Genomic DNA, 23065 nt, shown 5'->3' with positions numbered 1-23065 from the left:
CTGAACACTGTGCTTGAACACTGCGGGAGCCAATACCACACACGCAACAGCCAACATCCGAACACCCATGGGATGGGACACAGCTCTGGGGACATGTCCACAGTCAGAGGGTAGGTGAGTGCCAACAGGAGGGGGAGATCTCTGGAGAGATGGGCCTAGGGTTCGGAGGTTGGGCCGCTTTGAGGAAGAAAGTAATAGAGGCATCATACCTGCTTAAAGGTGTCTGTTGTGTTTTACAATTCCCCCAGCTGCCCCGGTGTCCTCCGTGATCCTCGATGTGTTTGGCTCTCCTAGCTCTACCACTATGTCTAGGTGTGTTCCCGGGATGCACATCTGAGTTGGAGGCAACCGACTGCTTACCACCTCCCATGGCCTTCCATGCCGCTGGCGGGTGTTCTCTGGCGGTCTGAGCCTGGAGGACCCCGGCTCACTTGTCCTGGCACATGAACAGCTCTGCCGCCCTGTCCCGTGTGTTGGCTGTGAGACACAGCCACATCAGAGAGGTGAACCTGCGGGAGCTGGTGGCCAACGTGGCCAATCCGTGGGCTGGGTACGGGTTGCCACCCATAGGGCCATGGGTTTCACCTTGGGATGGAGGGGCAGCTGGCTCGAGTCCCAGCTGCCTCTGCATCCAGGCTCTGCTAGCATTGGCGGTTCCCCATGGGCTGCCCATCGTATCAATGCTCTCGACAATGCTCCTCAGTGACTGGGAAATGCTCTGCAATGCCTCGGCAATGCCAATCTGCGACTGGGCCAAGTTCCGCAACACCTTGGCCATGTCCATCTGAGAACTGGTCATGTCCCACAGCACCTCATCAAGGTCAGCCTGGTACTGGGTCACATCACTCAGCAAGTAGGATATTCTGCTGAGGCCCTCAGCCATGGCCGTCACCGACTGCGCCACGTCTTGGACATGTTCACTTATGCTGATGACGTCATGCACCAGGCCCTCCACTGCGGTTGGCACCCTAGCAATGTTGGTCTCGGTGCCATGCATTGCCATCGACATCTCATGCGTCCATAGCCTCTGGGACTCCTCCAATCGGCTATGGACCTGCTGGCGTGTCGCTGATATCTCCCTCTGTATGTACTGGCCTCACACTATCATCTCCGTCAGCTCTGGATAACCCTGTACCAGAGGCTCAGCATCTGTCTGTGACCCAGCTGGGTTCTGGGATCCAGCAGCCCACATACTGCTGTCTCGCCTGGGTGTTCCTGCATCCACCTGATATGCATCAGCAGCTATGTGGAGCTCACCAGATTGAGTCCCAGAAAACTGTCCACCAATGTTTCCCACCGAGGTGCATGTATCTGTGCTGGCAGAGGGTAGGGATGACACTGTGACACATCGATAGTGTCTTCCTCGGAGCTCTCCTCTGAGGTGTTCTCCTGGGAGACAGGAGAGGGGACTACCCAGGATGGCCAGGCGCTGTTGGCTGCAGGAGCTGCGGGGTAATGGACATATGGTCAGTGGGAGGAATGGGTCAGTCAGTGTGGCAATACCAACTCACCGTTGACATTTCCTCTGGGTGGGACCCAGTGGATCCTCATTTATGCGGATTCTGCCAATCTCTGCGTTGGTGACCGCTCTGTCCTCGGCCACCCCAGTCACCTCCAGGGCCCGGTCTCTAAGGCGATGAGGATTCTTTAATCCAGCACTCTCTGCCAGTCTGGGCCCTCTCCCAGCAATTGTCCGAGAGCTTCTCCTGTGCGGAGACACAGAGAGAGCATTGTTAGCCACTTGCCGTGTTCACAGTGGTGGGATTTGGGGTGTGTGAAGGAAGGGTTCCAGGGCGGATAAGGGAGAGGGTTGTAGGGGGGTTGAGGGAGAGGGGTGTGAAGGAAGGGTTGGGGTTGAAGGGAGAGGGAGGGTGAAGGGATGGTTGGGGCCGCATGGAGAATTGGGAGGACGGATGCTCTCTTCGGGACGGAAAGATCGGGGAGGGGGCATTGATGTCAACCCACCCGTGCTGCCCGGTGTAGGTCGTTGACATTCTTACGACACTGGAGTCCAGTCCTCCTGGTCACACTCCCTGAGCTTTTGGCCGCCGCCACATCGTCCCAGGTGGCATTGGCTGCCCTGCGGCTCACCCTCGGGGAGCAAGATATCACTCCTGACCTCCACTGCATCTAGGAGCCTCCCCATGTCTGCATCGCTGAATCTTGTGGCTGGTCTTCTCGGCGCCATGGCTGTGAGCTGACTGGAGTTGGCTGTGCAAGTGCTGCTTAAGTGCTGCTAGATCTTGTTAGCAGGGGGCAGGCAAGTGCGGTCCTGGTGAATCAGCTGGAGAGCCTCCATTTCGATGAGAGGCACTTGGGCCCTTAAGTGGACCAATTAAAGTTGAATAGCGTTGCCGGTCTAGATGGGCCGAGTACCGGGAAGCTTGCGGCAGTTCCCGCTCGCTACCACACTTAGAAATCTTTCTGGAGAATCGCGCCCTACATCTTTTTTGTAACTTCATATTTTAATTCCTCCAATCGGGTTTCCTTGCCACAGTTCTGAAATGGCTCTAATCAAAGTCACAAATGTAACTGTCACCATTGTGCATTATCTTTCTTAATCCTCTTCCACCTCATTTCAGCCTTTGACGTGACCTATCACAGTAATCTCTTTCATACTTCTACTCAGTTGTCCATCTCTTGTTGGTCCCACTCACCTCTCTGATCATATTTCAAGCCTCTCCAGCAATTAGTTTTTTTGCTAGCCATATAGCATTACTCCTCTAAGTTCCAGATATGTCCCAGTGAGAAAGAAGGGTTCTAGAAAGAGGATAAATCAAGCATGGTTAACCAAGGAAGTTAAGGATAGTATTTGACTGAAAGAAAAAAGAACATATAATGTGGCTAAAGTTAATGGTAAGCTAGAGGATTGGGAAAGTTTTAAAAACCAACAAAAGATGCCAAAAAATAATGAAGAGTGAGACAATAAACTGAGGGTGTGGTGAATGTGATTCACACTATATATAGTTGCCAATATCACTCCAGGTATATATGTTCGTTATCTACCCATTGTAAGTGCAGTTGCACTATCCGACCACCAGGGGGAATCGCTCTGGGAGTACGCGAGAGTTTGTACTGGGCTCCTCCCTTGGCTCTGCCCAGGACTCCTCCCCCTGGAACTGATGTATAAAGATCAGTGCCTTAGAGCCAGCCTGCCAGTTCACCTGAAGTTTAACGCCGAATAGGCTGGCTCTATTGTAAATGTATTAAAGCCTCTGTTCAGATCCAACTACACGTGTTCGCTGAATTGATGGTTCCATCAGAGGATACACTAACAAGTAATATAAAAACACGCGCAACAACAATGCAGCGAAAACCATCCGGGAGAAGCAAGTAACAACACCAACACTAGGTCAATTCTCATACTACCCTCTCTGTACTGGATATAACTACTGTAATTGTTTCTCCCAAATATACACCTCCCCAGTCCTCTCTTCCCCCCCCCACCACCACAAACTTGTGCCTACTTATTTGTTAAAAGTGTTGCTAACTGTACAGAGTTGCTGTTTTTGAGCTGGTGTACAATGAAATGAAATGAAATGAAAATCGCTTATTGTCGAGTAGGCTTCAAATTAAGTTACTGTGAAAAGCCCCTAGTTGCCACATTCCGGCGCCTATTCGGGGAGGCTGTTACGGGAATCGAACCGTGCTGCTGGCCTGCTTTCAAAGCCAGCGATTTAGCCCAGTGCTAAACAGCCCCTAATATCCTACCAGTTATATTTTTTACTATATATTTCAATCTGTGTACATAACTGTAAATATACTATGTTCAAAAACCCAATAAAAAACATTTATTAAAAAAAAAGTAATATAAAAACAGACAAGAAGAGCTTCTTTATGTTGGGACGGGTCCCGGATCTGGAGGCGGGAGGTCTGATCATGGGGGGGGGGGACTTTAATACGGTGTTGGATCCTTCACTGGATCGGTCCAGCTCTAGGACGGGTAGGAGGCCGGCGGCGGCCAAGGTACTGAGAGGATTTATGGACCAGATGGGTGGGGTGGATCCATGGAGGTTTGTGAGGCCGAGGGCACGCGAGTACTCTTTCTTCTCCCACGTACATAGGGTCTACTCTCGGATAGACTTCTTCGTGGTGAGTAGGGGACTGATTGCGAGAGTGGAGGAGGCCGAGTATTCGGCCATTGCAATCTCCGACCACGCTCCGCATTGAATAGAGTTGGAGATGGGGGAGGTGCAGGACCAGCGCCCGTTGTGGTGGTTGGATGTGGGGTTGTTGGCGGAGGAGGAGATCTGTAGGAGAGTCCGGGCAAGTATTGAGGGGTACCTCGAGGTGAATGATACGGGGGAGGTTCAGGTGGGGGTGGTCTGGGAAGCCCTGAAAGCAGTGATTCGTGGGGAGTTGATATCCATCCGGGCACACAGGGAGGGGTCCGAGAGGAGTGAGAGGGATAGATTGGTGGGAAAGATGCTGGAGGTAGACAGGAAGTATGCAGAGGCACCAGAGGAGGGACTGTTGGGGGAGAGGCGCAGCCTGCAGGCTAAATTTGATTTGCTGACCACTAGAAAGGCGGAGGCACAGTGGAGGAAGGCACAAGGGGCAGTGTACGAACATGGTGAAAAGGCGAGTAGGATGCTGGCTCATCAGCTCCGCAAGCGGGATGGGGCTAAGGAAATTGCTGGAGTGAGAGACAAGAGTGGGAATGTGGTGCGGAAGGGGGTAAAGGTGAATGAGGTCTTCAAGAACTTTTACGGGGAACTGTACCGGTCGGAGCCAACGGGGGAGAGGAGGGGAATGGAGAGGTTCCTCGATGGGCTTTCCTTCCCGAAGGTGCAGGTGGAGGGGTTGGGTGCGTCGATTGGGCTGGAGGAGCTAGTTAAGGGGATCGGGCAGATGCAGTCAGGGAAGGCACTGGGGCCGGATGGGTTCCCGGTGGAATTTTATAAAAAGTTTGTGGACCTAGTGGGCCCCTTGCTGGTGCGGACACTTAATGAAGCGTGGGAAGGGGCGACTTTGCCCCCGACGATGTTGCGGGCGCTGACCTCGTTAATTTTAAAGAGGGACAAGGACCCCCAGCAGTGTGGTTCACACAGGCCCATATCTCTCCTCAACGTAGATGCCAAGGTGCTGGCAGAAATCCAGGCCACCAGGATAGGGGACTGTGTGCCAGGGGTTGTGCACGAGGACCAGACAGGTTTTGTGAAGGGAAGGCAGCTGAACACGAATGTGCGGAGATTGTTCAATATCATCAATGATGCCGGCGATTGAGGGGGAGGCAGAGATAGTGGTGGCGCTGGATGCGGAGAAGGCCTTTGATAGAGTGGAGTGGGGGTACCTATGGGAGGTGTTGGGGAGGTTTGGATTTGGTGAAGGGTTCATTAGATGGGTACGGCTGCTATATGAGGCCCCGATGGCGTGCGTGGCCACGAATGGGAGGAGGTCGGAGTACTTGCGGCTTTACCGAGGGACCAGGCAGGGTTGCCCCCTGTCCCCCTTGTTGTTTGCACTGGCAATCGAGCCGCTGGCGATGGCGTTGAGGGATTCAGAGAGGTGGAAAGGTTTGGTGCGAGGTGGGGAGGGACATAGGGTGTCGTTGTATGCCGATGACCTGTTACTATATGTGGCGGACCCGGTGGGAGGGATGCCGGGGGTGATGGAGTTGCTAGCTGAGTTTGGGACCTTTTCAGGCTATAAACTAAATTTAGGCAAGAGTGAGGTGTTTGAGGTGCACACTGGAGACCAGGAGGAAGGAATTGGTAGGCTCCCGCTTAGGCGGGCAGGGGAGAGCTTTAGGTACCTGGGGGTGCAGGTAGCCAGGGACTGGGGGACTCTCCACAAACATAATTTCACCAGGCTTGTAGATCAGATGGAGTAGGAGTTCAAGAGGTGGGACATGCTGCCATTGTCATTGGCGGGGAGGGTGCAGTCCATCAAAATGACGGTGCTTCCGAGGTTCTTGTTCCTCTTTCAGGTCCTGCCCATCTTTATCCCCAGGGCCTTCTTTAGGGGAGTGACTAGCAGTATTTTGAGCTTTGTGTGGGCACATGGGACTCCGAGAGTGAAGAGGGTGTTCCTGGAGCGAGGGAGGGATAGAGGCGGGCTGGCGCTGCCCAACCTTCTGGGGTACTATTGGGCAGCCAATGTGTCAATGGTGCATAAATGGGTGATGGAGGGGGGAGGTGCGGCGTGGAAAAGAATGGAAATGGCGTCATGTAGAGGTACGAGCCTGGTGAGGTACGGCGCCGTTGCCGCTCTCCCCTAAGAGGTTTACCACGAGCCCGGTGGTGGCGGTGACCCTAAGAATCTGGGGACAGTGGAGACGGCATCGGGGGGGGAAACAGGGGGCTCGATGGAGGCTCCATTGGGTGGCAATCATCGGTTCATCCCAGGGAACAGGGATGGGGGATTTAGGGGGTGGCAGAGGGTGGGCATCAGTAAATTGAGGGACCTGTTTATTGGCGGGAGGTTTCCGGGCCTGGGGGAACTGGAAGATAAATTTGGGCTTCCCCAAGGGAACATGTTCAGATACTTGCAGATAAAGGCGTTTGCTAGGCGACAGGTAGAGGGATTCCCTTTGCTGCCCTCGCGGGGGACGATGGACAGAGTGCTTTTGGGGGTGTGGGTCGGAGAGGGGAAGGTGTCTGACATCTATAAGGTAATGCAGGAGGTGGAGGAGTCATCAGTGGAGGAGCTGAAGGCTAAATGGGAGGAGGAACTCGGGGAGCAGATAGAGGACGGAACTTGGGCGGATGCCTTGGAGAGAGTCAACTCTTCCTCCTCATGTGCGAGGCTCAGTCTCATCCAATTTAAGGTGCTGCACCGGGCCCACATATCCGGGACTAGGATGAGTAGGTTCTTTGGGGGTGAGGACAGGTGCACCAGATGTTCGGGGAGTCCAGCGAACCACGCCCATATGTTCTGGGCATGCCCAGCACTGGAAGAATTCTGGAAGGGGGTGACGGGGCGGTGTCGAGGGTGGTTGGATCCAGGGTCAAACCAGGGTGGGACTCGCGATCTTTGGAGTTGTGGTAGAGCTGGGTGTGCAGGAGGCGAAAGTGGCCGGTGTCCTGGCCTTTGCGTCCCTAGTAGCCCGACGAAGGATCTTGCTACAGTGGAAGGATGCGAGGCTCCCAAGTGTGGAGACCTGGATCAGTGACATGGCGGGATTTATAAAATTGGAAAGGGTCAAATTTGCCCTGAGAGGATCAATACAAGGGTTCTATAAACGATGGCAGCTTTTTCTCAAGGCTCAAAGATAGGTATCTTAGTCAATAGCAGCAGCAACCTGGGGGCGGGGGTGGGGGGGGGAGGTGTAAGGGGGGGTGTTCCTTATTGTAGTTTCTATTATGTAACTAATATTGTGTTACTTTGCGTTGTTGTTAAAATGCTGTGTTGTTCATGGAGGTGGGGTGAATGTTTATGATTGCTAATATTATTGTGATTTTTGGTATTTTATTATGGTTCGTTGTTGTATAAATTAAAAAATTTTCAATAAAAATTATTTCAAAAAAAAAGACGAGCTTCTTTAAATATATAGACAGGCCAAACTAGTGCCTGTCTTGCTGTCAGGAATGGCGCACCACAGTTAATGTAACTGTTTCAAAAAGTTATGTCACAGTTATGTCATGCTGCCTATTATAAGCAGAAATGCACAGCATATCAGGTGGGTGGCCTATGAATTGCACTGACCTATCCTCCGATTAATGTAGAGGGATGATCTATGTTAGGAGAACTAAATCATAATATTTTCCTAAAACAGGCAAAAAAAGATTGACATTATTTTTTATTGGTAGAGTTTGCATAATTTTGGTGTTGGTTACTTATGTTCCATCTCTATGTTTTACTTTGGGCAGGATTTATTAGAAGCGTCAGAGTATTTTCTACAGATAGTTAGCCATCCATGTGACCAAGATGTGGCTCTATATGTAAAGTAAGAATTTATTCTGAAGTATTAAAGCTAAAGTTAGATTTTGGTTATGATGTGGTGTTGTAATGAACATTTTAAAAATAAATAAATTGATGCTTGAACTTTTAGTATAAAATGGAGAGTGTTTGGTTTTAATGCTATAATCTCCCTCAATGGAAGCTGCATATCTTAACTGAAAGAGAGCAACTGGTGAGTGAAGGTCAGTTGCTTCTCAAAGGAATGGATGGTAATTGAGCTTGGCATGGTGGCACAGTGATTTGCACTGCTGTCTCACTGCGCCTGGGATCCGGGTTCAATTCTTTTTAAAATAAATTTAAAGTGCCCAATTCTTCTTTTCCCCAATTAAGGGGCAATTTAGTGGGGCCAATCCACCTACCCTGCTCATCTTTTGAGTTGCGGGGATGAGACCCCTGGGGGGAATGTGCAAACTCCACACGGACAGTGACCCGGGGCCAGGATGGAACCTGGGTCCTCACTGCTGTGAGGCAGCAGTGTTAACTACTGCACTACCGTGGTTCCTCATAATTAGCTTATCTACTGTGTTGAAAAAGGACTTGCGAAAGTAGGGCGCGTTTTACCGGCTGTTCACGCCAGTGGAATATTCCAGTCCCATGCTGGCGCACGGGTTTCCCAGCGACGAGGGGTGCAGTCACCGTGAAATCCCGTTCCCAATGACTGGGTCCGTAAATTCCGCTAGGGTGCCGCCTCCTCCACCGAAAAACAGTCAGATGGTTCTTCAGCCGGTTCATCTTGATCGTCTGCACTGTCCCTGAAAGCGAGAGTGGGAGTGAGCCCCACCTCTGCAGATCTTTTTTAAATTTCTCCACCAGACTCGTCGGGTTCCACTTGTGAATCAGTGTCCAGTCGTGGGCGATTTGGATCCCCAGGTAGTGGAATTTCATCTGGGCCAGTTTGAACGGTAGTCCCCCCAGCTCTGCTCCTCCCCACTGTGGGTTCACAGGGACTATTTTGATCTTACTCTGGTTACGTTTGTAACTTGAGAAGGCTCCAAACTCCATCAGGAGTTTCATTATTCCTTCCTTGCTGGCCAGGGGGCTGGCGATGTAGAGGAGCAGGTCATCTGCATAGAGTGAGACTCTGTGCTCCCTGTCTTTCCTTTCGATACCTCTCCATCCCATTGCGTCTCTGAGCGTGATTGCCAGAGGCTTAATTGCCAGGGCAAACAGCAGCGGGCATGCCTGCCTCGTGAAACAGTAGTTTCACCCAGGAAGTGAACCCTGGCCCAAATCCAAACCGTTCCAGCAACTGGGCGACACAGTGGTTAGCACAGTTGCTTCACAGCTCCAGGGTCTCGGGTTCGATTCCCGGCTTGGGTCACTGTCTGTGCGGAGCTTGCACGTTTTCCACATGTCTGCGTGGGTTTCCTCTGGGTGCTCCGGTTTCCTCCCACAGTCCAAAGATGTGCAGGTTAGGTGAATTGGCCATGCTAAATTGCCCTTTGTGTCCAAAAAAGGTTGGGTGGGGTTACTGGGTTGCGGGGATAGGGTGGAGATGTGGGCTTGGGTAGGGAGCTCTTTCCAAGGACCGGTGCAGACTCGATGGGCCGAATGGCCTCCTTCTGCACTGTAAATTCTATGATTATATGAACTCTGAGGTACCTCCATTCAACATCGTTTAAGGCCTTTTCTGTGTCCTGGGATGTGATCACATTTGATGTTCTCTCCCCGGGTAGGGTCATGATCATGTTCAAAGAACAAAGAACAAAACAAAGTACAACACAGGAACAGCCCCTTCGGCCCTCCAAGCCTGCGCCGACCATGCTGCCCGTCTAAACTAAAATCTTCTACACTTCCGGGGTCCGTATCCCTCTATTCCCATCCTATTCATGTATTTGTCAAGGTGCCTCTTAAACGTCACTATCGTCCCTGCTTCCACCACCTCCTCCGGCAGCGAGTTCCAGGCACCCACTGCTCTCTATGTAAAAAAAAAACTTGCCTCGTACATCTCCTCTAAACCTTGCCCCTCGCACCTTAAACCTATGCAGGCACCTAATTTTCACTGTTAGCTGCCTACCCTTTACAAAGCCTGTCTGATCGTCCGCGGCTAGCATTGGCACACAGCTCTCCATCTGCTTCGCCAGGTTCTTTGCATCAGTGTTAAGGAGTTAGAGGGATCACAATGACCGCTGTCAGACCTTTTGTCTTTTTTGGAAAACTTTGACATTGAGGCTTGCGCCAATGTTGGTAGCAGGGTTCCCTTTTCTAATACTAGTTAATGTTTTCCATGAATGCCCTCCATTCTAATCGTGCTTTCAGGTCCTGTCTCCAAAATCCCCCATGACAGGCATGTCCAGTCAGAGGAACTATCTCATCTGCAAGTCTCCCTCTGGGGGCTTGAAGATGTACAGTTCTCGGCAGAAGGTTGCAAAGGCTTTGTTGATCTGTTCTGGCGCTGCAATTGGTTTGCTGCTCCTGTCCCTTACCTGGGCTATTTCCCTTGTGGCTGCCTGCTTTCTCAGCTGGTGGCACAGCTGACGACTGGCTTTGTCTCCAAGCTCATAAAAAGTCCCCTGTGACTGGCAGAGCTGGTGCACTACTTTCCTGGTGGAGAGCAGGTCATTGTCTATTTTGTAGCTTTTTCCTCTCCAGTCAGTAGTTCCATGGTTGTGGCCATGGAGTACCACCGATCCACATCCAGTACGGAGTTGACCAGCTGTTGCCTAGCCGTCTTCTTCCTTGCGCGCCTTGTACATAGAGAATGTAGAACATAGATGCAATAATTTCCCACAATATCACCGCATCAGTGCCTCCCAGAATGTGGAGAGTGAGACTTCCCCATTTTAGTTGTTGGTAACGTCAATGGCTTGTGGTATCCATTCGCAGAATGCCTTATCGGTGAGGAGGCGTCAATGGCGTGTCCAGCCTCCACGGGGGTCATTGAACCCGGCCCCTCTTCAAACTCAGATCCACGTAGTGTGGAGGGTAGTTGGAGACTGTGGTCATGGAGTACTTCACTCCCACTATCCCTGGAAGGACTGCTTTCCCCACTACGAAGAAGTCGATTCTAGTGTGTAGTAAGTCCCCGGAGGCAGAAGTCCCTTCACCAGAATTCCTTTTATTTACAAAACCAACAGCAGAACAACCATGTGCATTCAGCTTGCTGTCTACACCGGAAGTGCAGAGGATCTGACATTCCCTGTTATATACAGAGAAAAGGGTTCCCTGATTGGGCCACTAACCAGGGAACTTGTATTCCTATTGGCCAATCTCAAAGGCCTGGTCTAAGTCATTACACTTTTCTCTCCCCACACACACACACACACAAATGTCCAAGGGGCTCCCGTGGTCCTCGTGACTCATGGGTCTCCTTCTTTGTTTCTGCACCGGGTCTGAATCCTCCACTTCGGCCTCCGACATAGATGGGTTATAACGGCTGGGCGCCTGTCTTTTCCGATGGGAGTGCCTGAGGGGCAGTTCGCCCCCTTCCCTCCGGCAGCAGGGGGACAGTCGTGGAGTCATCCATGGTGTCCATATCAAAGTCCGATGTCCCCACCAGTGGTGCCAGAGGAGTGTGAATAGTCTGTCGGGGAGGATTCTCCACGGTCCTCAGTATGCTAGTCTGAGTCAGCTCCGGGGCAGGAAACAAATTTGAGGCCCACACCTCGTGCATGTGCTTTTTCACTACATGTTCTCCAACACTTATCTCATATGACACAGGTCCTGTCCTGGCCTTGACCATTCCTGCTACCCATGTGGGGCCATTCGCATAATTTCTGACCCATACCTTTTCACCTGCGTTGAACTGCCTTTCTCGGCGAGTGTTGTCGTGGCCCCTTCATTGGGCCTCTTGGTATCTTTCTACTCTTGCGTGTAAATTTGGGAATAGTAGGCTTGGCCTAGTTCGGAGTTGTCTGCCCATGAGTTGCTCCGCTGGTGCTATTCCCGTTGTGGTGTATGGGGTTGTCCTATAGTCGAATAGCCAGCGTGACAGTTTAGTGTCTACTGATGCTGCTGACTGTTTTATCAACCCGACTTTTAAGGTCTGGACAGCTCTCTCCGTCAACCCATTTGATGCCGGGTGGTACGGTGCCGCCCTTATGTGCCGAATGCCGTTTGACTTCATGATCCATTGTCTGAAACTAACACCTCCAGGATACCGTGTGCTGCAAACGAGGTGCAAATGGTTGCTGTTGTATTTACCAAGTTCATTTTGTAGACATTCAGCCATTTGGAATGAGTGTCTACTATCACAAAAAACATTGAACCCATAAATGGGCCTGCAAAATTGAGATGAAGTAGTGACCATGGTCTACCCGGCCATTCCCATGGGTGCAGCGGGCTGCTGGTGGCACCTTCTGCCCTTGTTGGCATTCTTGGCACCGACCTCCCAATGCTGCAATGTCTGTGTCTAGGCCCGACCACTAGATATAGCTCTGGGCCAGCATCTTCACTTTGAGATTCCAGGGTGTCCATGATGTAGTTCGGCCAGTATGGCTCAACGGCCTTCACTTGGAACTACTTGTGCCCCCATTGCAGTGAACCATCTTCCACAATGATCTGCTCTCTTCTGCTCGACTAGGGGTGGAATTCCTCTCGGCTAGTCTTTCTATCTCCCCCGTTAGCACCATGTGTTTTATTTTTGCTAAAACTGGGCCCCTTTGTGTCCACAAACAAATATTTTGTGTGACCACCAGAAGGGTGTCCTGGAAATGTAGTGTCATCACCGTTTTAAAAAAAGTGTTTTTATTAAAGCTTTTTCAATCAAAAATTTTAAATAACAAAAAAATAATTGAAAAATATTTAACAAAACAAGGTGGCTGCTATCATTATACAAAATGAAAATGCACATTATATCAACAGTTCCCTCCCCCCCACCCCCGGTTGCTGCTATTGCTGCTGACACTTTACTGCTCCGCTAGAAAGTCAAGGAAAGGTTGCCACCGCCGTGAGAACCCCATCAAGGACCCTCTCAAGGCAAACTTTATTCGCTCCAGGCTGAGGAACGCAGCCATATCACTAACCCAGGTCTCTACGCTCGAGGGTTTAGAGTCCCTCCACATTAACAAGATCCATCTCCGGGCTACCAGGGAGGCAAAGGCCAAGACTTCGGCCTCTTTCGTTTCCTGTCGGATCCTCCGACACCCCAAAGATCGCTATTGTTGGACTCGGCTTCACCCGCGTGACCAAAATCCTGGACATAGCCCTCGCAAAGCCCTGCCAGAATTCTTTAAGCGACGGGCATGCCCAAAACATATGGACATGGTTCGTTGGACTCCCTGCCCATCTTGCGCACCTGTCCTCTACCCCAAAAAACATGCTCATTCTTGCCGTCGTCATGTGAGCCTGGTGCACCACCTTAAACTGTTTTAAACTGAGCCTGGCACATGATCGGTCTGGAACCGATGTCCTAGGGGAGGTGTTTGCTAGAGCTGTTGGGAGGGTTTAAACTAATGTGGCAGGTGGATGGGAAACAATGCAGGAAGTCGGAAGGTATTAAAACAGGGACAGAAACAAAAGGCAGTCAGGAGGAAAGTGTAAGGCAGAGAAGACATAGTTAGAAATCAAAAACGGTGACAGTACAAGGTACAGTGACTGAGGGGAGCTCAGTGAATAGGCCCAGTAATACTAAAAGAAATAAAGCGGGAAATAAAAACATAAATTGTAAGCGACACAGCAAGTTGTTACATGAAGATATGGGTTCAACGACCAGGAAAATTAGGAGAAAAGGTAAGAGGAAATATAACTTAGGAAAGGTTACTGATCGAGGTGTTAAGATTCAAAACGGGGGGGGGGGGGGGGGGGGGGGGGGGGGGGGTGGGGGTCCTTATTGTAGTTTCTATTATGTAACTTAATATTGTGTTAATTTGCGTTGCTGTTAATATGCTGTGTTGTTCATGGAGGTGGGGCGAATGTTTAGGATTGCTAATATTATTGTTATTTTTGGTATTTTATTATGGTTCGTTGTATAAATTCAAAATTTTCAATAAAAATTATTTTTTAAAAAAAGATTCAAAACAGAGGTATAAAAGCCAACATAAGTGTACTTTACCTGAATACTCGTAGTATTCGGAATAAGGTAAATGATTGGTGGCGCAAATCATCGTGAATGACTATGATTTAGTGGCCATTACTGAAACATGGTTAAAGGATGGTCACGACTGGGAGTTAAATATCTGAGGGTATCAAACTATTCGGAAGGACAGAGTTGGTGGTAAGGGAGGTGGTGGTTATTTAAGGATGACGTCCGGGCAATAGTAAGGGATGACATCGGTACTATGGAGGATAAGGTTGAATCCATTTGGGTGGAATCAGGAATAGTAAGGCGAAAAAGTCACTGATAGAAGTAGTCTATAGGCCACCAAATAGTAACATTATGGTGGGGCAGGCAATAAACAAAGAAATAACTGATGCATGTAGAAATGGTACAGCAGTTATCATGGGGGATTTTAATCTACATGTTGATTGGTTTAACCAGGTCGGTCAAGGTAGCCTTGAGGAGGAGTTTATAGAATGTATCCGCGATAGTTTCCTAGAACATTTTGTAATGGAACCTACGAGGGAACAAGCGGTCCTAGATCTGGTCCTGTGTAATGAGACAGGATTGATTAATAATCTCATAGTTAGGGATCCTCTCGGAAGGAGCGATCACAATATGGTGGAATTTAAAATACAGATGGAGGGTGAGAAGGTAAACTCAAACACTAGTGTTTTGTGCTTACAATGGGATGAGGGAAGAACTAGCTAAGGTAGACTGAGAGCAAAGACTTTATGGTGAAACAGTTGAGGAACAATGGAGAACCTTCCAAGCGATTTTTCACAGTGCTCAGCAAAGGTTTATACTAACAAAAAGGAAGGGCGGTAGAAAGAGGGAAAATCGACTGGATATCTAAGGAAATAAGGGAGAGTATCAAATTGAAGGAAAAAGCATACAAAGTGGCAAAGATTAGTGGGAGACTAGAGGATTGGGAAATCTTTGGGGGGCAACAGAAAGCTACAAAAAAAAGCTATAAAGAAGAGTAAAATAGATTATGAGAGTAAACTTGCTCAGAATATAAAAACAGATAGTAAAAGTTTCTACAAATATATAAAACAATAAAGAGTAGCTAAGGTAAATATTGATTCTTTAGAGGATGAGAAGGGAGACTTAATAATGGGAGATGAGGAAATGGCTGAGGAACTGAACAGGTTTTTTGGGTCGGTCTTCACAGTGGAAGACACAAATAACATGCCAGTGACTGATAGAAATGAGGCTATGACAGGTAAGGACCTTGAGATGATTGTTATCATTAAGGAGGTAGTGATGGGCAAGCTAATGGAGCTAAAGGTAGACAAGTCTTCTGGCCCTGATGGAATGCATCCCAGAGTGCTAAACGAGATGGCTAGGGAAATTGCAAATGCACTACAGTAGTGATAATTTACCAAAATTCACTAGATTCTGGAGTGGTCCCGGCGGATTGGAAATTAGCAAACGTGACACCACTGTTTAAAAAAGGAGGTAGGCAGAAAGCGGGTAATTATTGGCCAGTGAGCTTAACTTTGGTAGTATGGAAGATGCTGGAATCTATCATCAAGGAAGAAATAGCGAGGCATCTGGATGGAAATTGTCCCATTGGGCAGACGCAGCATGGGTTCATAAAGGGCAGGTCGTGCCTAACTAATTTAGTGGAATTTTTTGAGGACATTACCAGTGCGGTAGATAACGGGGAGCCAATGGATGTGGTATATCTAGATTTCCAGAAAGCCTTTGACAAGGTTTTTGAGTGGGGCGGGGAGGCCGTGATTGAGAATGAGTTATGCTTGGAAAACACGAAAGTCCACGGGTGGGATTCTTTGCTTCTGAGACTAAGTGTTTGTGCCAATGCAGAATTTGTGAACTTTCATGACAGCAAAATTGGTGCCACACCTGGATCAATTCTGCTATTATTTTTTAAAAATATAATTTTATTCTCCTTTTTCACATTTTCTCCTGAATTTACACCCACCAACAATAAAGAATAATCAGCAACAGATATGTCAAACCCCATAACAATAACAAGGGCAGCAGGGTAGCATGGTGGTTAGCATAAATGCTTCACAGCTCCAGGGTCCCAGGTTCGATTCCCGGCTGGGTCACTGTCTGTGTGGAGTCTGCACGTCCTCCCCCTGTGTGCGTGGGTTTCCTCCGGGTGCTCCGGTTTCCTCCCACAGTCCAAAGATGTGCGGGTTAGGTGGATTGGCCATGCTAAATTGCCCGTAGTGTCCTAATAAAAGTAAGGTTAAGGGGGGGGGGGGGGGTTGTTGGGTTACGGGTATAGGGTGGATACGTGGGTTTGAGTAGGGTGATCATGGCTCGGCACAACATTGAGGGCCGAAGGGCCTGTTCTGTGCTGTACTGTTCTATGTTCTAATAACAACGATCCTATCCTCCCACCAACCCCCAAACATCGGCCAGTATGTTTACATAAACCAATGACAAAAAGGAATCAGGGATTACCCATAGTCATCCTTAATATACACAGTCCCCCTCCCCCCCCCCAACTAATATTCGATGTTATCCAGTTCTTGAAAGTGCATAATAAATAATGCCCATGACTTGTAGAACCCCTCTGAGCTTCCCCTCAGTTCAAACTTAACGTTCTCAAGGGTCACGTATTCCAACAGGTCCCCCCGCCACGCCAGGGCACATGGTGGAGAGGCTGCTCTCCATCCCAGCAGGATCTGTCTTCGGGCAAACAACGAGGCGAAGGCTACGATATCTGCCTCCGCACCCGTTTCCAACCCTGGCTGACACCCCGAATATGGCCTCGGGTCCAGTTTCACATGCACCACCTTGGAAATTACCCTAAAAAACCTCCTTCCAGTACTCCTCTAGCTTGGACAGGACCAAAACATATGAACGTGATTAGCGCCCCCCCCCCCCCCCCCCCCCCCCCAGCAACGCTCACACACATCTTCCTAACTCCTTCAAGAATCGCTCATCCTCGCCCTCGTGTGGTGCGCTCTATATACCACCTTCAGCTGTATCAGCCCCAACCTTGCCACATGAGGTGGAGGCATTTACTCTGCGGAGAGCACCTCACACCAGACCTCTTCCACTATAACCTCTCCCAGCTCTTCCTCCCACTTTGCGTTGATCCCTTCCAGTGGTGCCTTATTCCTCTACCAAAATAGCTCCGTAGACCGCTGACGCTACCCCCGCTTCTCTAGTCCCCCTCGTCGTCAGCATCTCCTCCAGCAATGTGGAGGCTGGTCCCTCCGGGAAGCTCCGGTATCTCCTTTCTGGCAAAATTCCGAACCTGCATGTATCTAAACATTTCTCCTGCTCCAGCCCATACTTCGCTTCCAGCTCCCCTCAATCCTGCAAAACCGACCCCTAAGAAACAAATCTTTTAGCGTCTTAATCCCCTTCTCTTCCTATTTCCGAAACTTCTATCCCACTTCCCCGGGCTCAAATCTGTGGTTCCCCTGAATCGGCATTTCCCTTGACCCTGCCCCCAACCCGAATGTTGGCGAAACTGCCTCCAGATTTTCAATGAAACTACTAATACCGGACTCCTTGAGTATTTTCCCGGAGTTATCGGGAGCAGTAACTGTTGCTAGTGCTTTCAATCCTGACCCCCTGCACAAACTCTCCTCCATTCTGACCCACTGGGAATCACCCCTCTGACCCAGCCCCGCACCTTCTCCACATTTGCCTCCCAATAGTAGTACATCAGGTTTGGGAGACCCAAACCCCCTGTCTGCCTTTCCCTCTGTAGCAGCACCTTTCTCACTTTGGCCACCTTCCCTCCCCATATGAACGATGTAATCCTTCCCTCAATCTCCCTGAAAAAAGCCTTTGGCAGGAAAATCGGGAGGCATTGAAAAATAAACAGAAATCGCGGCAACACATTCATTTTTTACCGCCTGTACCCGACCTGCCAGTGACAGAGGGAGACCATCCCACCTTGCCAGATCGGCTTTCACTCTCCCCACCAAACTAGTGATGTTGTACCTGCAAAGCCTCCCCCACTCCCGGGCCACCTGTCCCCCAGATACCTAAAGTGAGTCCCTGCCCTATGGAATGGCAGCCCCCCCACCCCTGCTCCCACCCCCGTCCGAGCATCACAAAATACTCACTCTTGTCCAGGTTCAGCTTGTACCCCGAGAAAGACCCAAATAATCGCAGTAGCTCCAATATTCCTCCTATCGACGCACTCGGTTTTGACACATACAGCAGCAAGTCGTCGGCATACAAGGACACCCTTATGCTCTATCCCCCCCCGCACTATTCTTTTCCGTGCTCCCGAACTTCTCAATGCGATGGCCAACGGCTCAACTGCAAGTGCAAACAGCAGGGGGGACATATGACATCCCTGCCTCATCCCACGGTGGAGAGAAAAGTTTCTCGAGCTGATATTGTTTGTGCGGACACTCGCCTTCGGCTCCTTATATAATAGCCTTACCCAGTTCACAATCTTGGTCCAATCCAAACCGCTCCAGAACTGCCATTAGGTACCCCCATTCTACCCGGTCAAACGCCTTCTCGGTGTCCAATACCACAACCACCTCTGTTTCCTTCCCTTCCGCCGGTGCCATAACGACGTTCACTACCCTCCTAATGTTCGAAAACAGCTGCCTTCCTTTCACGAACCCCGTCTGATCCTCACCTATCACCTTCGGGGAGGCACATCCTCCAGCCTACCCGCCAATGCCTTCGCCAATAATTTTGCGTCCGCATTCAGAAGTGATATGGGCCTATACGACCCACACTCTCCGTCAGATCCTTATCTTTTTTTAGCAACAGTGAAATCGATGCCTGCCCCAAGGTTTGTGGCAGCACCCCCCTTCCTATCCGCCTCTTCAAAACTTCCCCACCACCAGGGTGCCAACTTATCCTTGAATATTTTATCATATTCCACCGGAAACCCATCCGGCCCTGTCACCTTCCCCGACTGCATCCTCCCAATCGCATCCTTTATGTCCTGCTCTATTGCTCCTTCTAATGTAGCCCTGTCCCCCTCCCCTAGCCTCGGGTACTCCAACCCATCTAGAAATTCCTGCATCTCATGGTCCTCCCCCGGGTGGTCTGATCTGTACAACCTCTCATAAAACTCCTCAAAAAAGTTTGTTAATCGGCTCCGGAGCCATCACCCACTTCCCTGCCCTATCCCTCCACTGAAGAATTTCCCTTGCCGCTGCCATCCCTCCCGGATCTGACCTGCTAACATAACATCTTATCTCCATGTCATAAACTGCACCCCTTGCTCCGTCATCAGTTGGCGCACCGCCTTCCTGGTGGACAGTCGGTCGAAGCTCGCCTGTAGTTCCTTCCTCTTTTCCAGCTTCACTGGGTCCCCATCTTCTGCATAACTCCTATCTACCTCCAACATCACATCTATTACCCTCTGCCGCTCCAACCTCTCCCCTTTGTCCACCCTGGCCTTCAGCGAAATTACCTCACCCCTCACCACTGCCTTTAGAGCCTTCCAGACAACTGCCTTCGACACCTCACCCTTACAGTTGAAACCTACATATTCCTTAATTACCTTTTCAATTTTCTCACAGCACACGTGGTTCCCCAAAAGCCCCACATCCAGTTTCCACCCAGGCCTCTGTACTACCCCCTTCTCCAGTACCATATCCACCCAATGCGGAGCGTGATCTGACACTGCAATTGCAGGGTATTCCGACCCCTTGATTCCAGCCAGCAAAGCCTTTCCCACCACAAAAAAGTCGATCCGCAAGTATACCTTATGGACTGCTGAGAAAAACGTGTTCTCCTGTTCCCTTGGGTGCAGGAACCTCTAAGGGTCCACCCCTCCCATTTCCACCATTAGTCCAGCCAGCGCCTTCGCCCCCCTGATGGGACCAGCCGAGCGCGGCCGGGATCTGCCCCACCTTGGCTCCTGCACCAAGCCCCCCCCCCCCCCCCCCAAACAATCAGCTCATGGTGTGTCCAAGTTGGGAATGGCCCCAAACACTTTCTTTGCGAATCCACATCGTCCCAATTGGGACCGTATACACTTAACAGCGCCACTATCTCCCCTCTAGCATCCTGTCACAATCACATATCTACCCCCCCTGATTTGCCACCACCTTCTCCATCTGGAAGCGTACCCTTTTGCTGACCAACACCGTTACCCCTCGAGCTCTTCCATCAAATCCAGAGTGAAAACACTTGGCTAACCCAGCCCTTTTTTAAATCTCACCTGGTCCTTCACTCTCAAGTGAGTCTCCTGCAGCATTGCTACATCGGCTTTCAAACTTTTAAGATGCGCAGCTCTTGACCTCTTGAACCGGACCTCCTAGCCCTCTCACGTTCCACGTGACTATCCTTACTGGGTGTCTCTCACACCCCCACCTTTCTTATTCCACCATCATCATAACACAGGGCCCGTCCCATAAGACTTGACCCGCCTCTCTCCATTGTTACATCGAACCCCTTCCCCTCCCTCCCAGAAACGCCCCCCCTACATTCCCCCCTGAAACAACATCTCCCCCCCCCCCCCGCCTCTGATTCTGCTATTGTTAAGGGGCTAGCACCGGCACCACGCCGGGAAGGCGTTCGATCGGGTGGAATGGGAGTATCTGTGGGAAGTGCTGAGACGGTTTGGGTTTGTGCAGAGGTTTGTGGATTGGGTCCGGTAGCTGTATAGGGCGCCGGTAGCGAGTGTTAGAACAAATCAGGTGAGTTTGGGTATTTCGGGCTATGCCTTGGGACAAGGCTGGGATGCTCACTCTCCTTGTTACTTTTAGCATTGACTATGGAGCCATTGGCAATGGCCTTAGACCGTCAGGGAGTTAAAGAGGGATAGTTGGGGGGCAGTGGGGATGGCGAGGTGGAGCACAGGGTCTCACTTGATGCAGACAATCTGCTATTTTACAAAGTGGGTGGAGGAGTCGGGGGTGGGCGTGGAGGCTGGGTCATGGGAGGAGGCTTTGAGGAGGAAGAACAAATCATCTATGTATGCTTGGCCGATCCTTAGTCAATTCAAGGTACTGCATAGGGCGCATATGAAGGTGTCAGGGTGCTGGAGGTGGGAAGCCATTCATCGACTTCTCAAGGACAGTTAAGCGGTGAAATTCTCCGACCCCACGCAGGGTCGGAGAATCGCCCGGGGCTGCCGAAAATCCCGCCCCCGCCATGTCCAGAATCCTCCCACCCCGCAAAAGGGTCGGCGTGCTGCCATACCGCCGCCAGCCTCGGAGAATGGCGGGGGCCGGCGGGAGGCTACAGTGTTTCTGTGCTGCCATTATGTGGCGAGTGCCGGTGGGTTGGGGGTGGGGGGGGGGGGGGGGGGGGGGTTGGGGTTGGGGGGGGGGGTTGGAGGAGAGACCACAGAGTGGCGAGTGCCGGTGGGTTGGGGGGGGGCCTCTTTTGGGTAGCCATGCCGGGGAGGCGTTGAGTACGTCGCCCGACGTCAGCGGTTGACGCCGACGTGAATGGGCATAACGCCGCTGCTGGCCCATTCGGGCCCGGAGAATACTGATGTTCGCGGGGCCCGACGCCGGAGTCATCAGCGCTGTTTTTTGCCGCTGGGTCCCGGGCATCGCGACGGTCACCGGAGAATTTCGCCCAAGGTGTCAGCGGGGGGAAGTGTGGGTAAACCCTTGTCACCAAACAGAAGGCGGCAGGAGACATCTTGGATTTCAGCAATTTCTTAAACCTGAATCTATACTTCAAAAAATTTTAAGCATGGATCTGAAATCCACTCTTCCAGGTAAATTTGAACTGACTCAAAGCCCAGATCAATCACATAACTGGGGACTTTGGAGTAACAGATTCCTTAGATATATGATTGCTTCAGGTTTAGATAAATGATAGAAGCTGCTTATTACCCAATAGGGCCGATAATGGATGATATTGCCAGACAAGGAATTAATGATTCATCTGCTGAAGTTGAAGAAGTACTAAATCCATTTGTCATATCCAGTAACCGGGTCAATTCATTCATGACTGATTTGTATAGGATGCCTGAAAGCTGCACATATGAAGATCTGGGGCAGAATTCTCCGACCCCCCACAGGGTCGGGGAATCGCCCGGGCCGGTGTAAATCCCGCCCCCGCCGTGGGATGGAATTCTCCGCAACCTAGGAATCGGTGGGGAGCAGGAATCGCGCCCCCCCCGCGCCGGTCGGCGGGCTCCCCGCGGCGATCCTCCGGCCGCGATGGGCCAAGTCCCGCTGCTGTCAGTGCCTCATCCCGCTGACGTGGTTTAAACCATCCTCTGTGCCGGCGGGATTGGCGCACTAGCAGGCCCCCGGGGTCCTGGGGGGGGGGCCAGGGGGGCGATCGGACCCCGGGGGGTGCCCCCACGGTGGCCTGGCCCGTGATCGGGGCCCACGATCGGCGGGGCGGGCCTGTGCCGTGGGGGCACTCTTTTTCTTCCCCGCCGCCACAGCCTCCACCAAGGCGGAGGTGGAAGAGACCCCCTCCACCGCGCATGCGTCTGTGGTGACGTCAGCGGCTGCTGACGCTCCGGCGCATGCGCGGACTGACGCCGACCGGCGAAGGCCTTCGGCCAGCCCCGATGCCGATCGGCGTAGCGCCAAAGGGCCGTTGGCGCCAGTCGGCGGAGCGGGTGCCAACTCTGGCGCGGGCTCTAAGCCCCTAAAGGTGCGGAGAAATTCCGCACCTTTGGGGAGGCCCGACGCCGGAGTGGTTGGCACCACTTCGGTATGCCGGGACCCGCCCCGCCCCGCCGGGTAGGGGAGAATTTCGCCCCTGAAATCTTTTTTAAAAAAATAATTTTTATTCAAAGTTTCCAACATCAAAATTTTATCCCAACAACGAAAAAGAGAAAACAATAACCCCTCCCCAATACAAAAACAATAAAGTAACAACAAGAAAGAATAATAAACATAGAACATAAGAACAAACCCCCATAACGAACCCATAGACCAGCCCCCCCCCCCCCCCCCCCCCCCCCCCCCCCCCCGGGTTGCTGCTGAGGTTGACCACCCTCTAATGCTCCGCCAGGAAATCAAAAAAATGTTGCCACCGCCGGAAGAACCCTTGCACCGACCCCCTCAGGGCAAACTTGACCCTCTCCAGTTTGATGAATCCGGCCATGTCGTTGATCCAGGATTCCGGGCTCGCGGGCTTCGCGTCCCTCCACTGCAAAAGGATCCTTTGCCGGGCTACTAGGGATGCAAAGGCCAGAATACCGGCCTTTCTCGCCTCCTACACTCCCAGCTCCGATGCTACCCCAAAAATAATGAGCCCCCAGCCCGGTTCCACCCTGGAGCCAACCACCCT

The 23065-nt window shown here is 51.1% G+C and overlaps 1 protein-coding gene across 1 annotated transcript in view; it reads left to right on the top strand.

Annotated features, from left to right (window-relative positions):
- LOC119953484 (cation channel sperm-associated protein subunit delta-like) overlaps positions 1–23065 on the top strand; it is a 760311-nt gene that overhangs the window by 75306 nt on the left and 661940 nt on the right. The window contains exon 3 of the mRNA XM_038777815.1: positions 7812–7888. Within this exon, the coding sequence (XP_038633743.1) occupies positions 7812–7888 (77 nt within the window). The remainder of the gene's footprint in view (positions 1–7811; positions 7889–23065) is intronic.

The sequence above is a fragment of the Scyliorhinus canicula genome, chromosome 18 (assembly GCF_902713615.1).
Source record: "Scyliorhinus canicula chromosome 18, sScyCan1.1, whole genome shotgun sequence".
In the NCBI taxonomy this organism is placed as follows: Eukaryota; Metazoa; Chordata; class Chondrichthyes; order Carcharhiniformes; family Scyliorhinidae; genus Scyliorhinus; species Scyliorhinus canicula.
The sequence above is the reverse complement of the archived record's forward strand: the minus strand, read 5'-3'. Positions and strand labels throughout refer to the sequence as shown.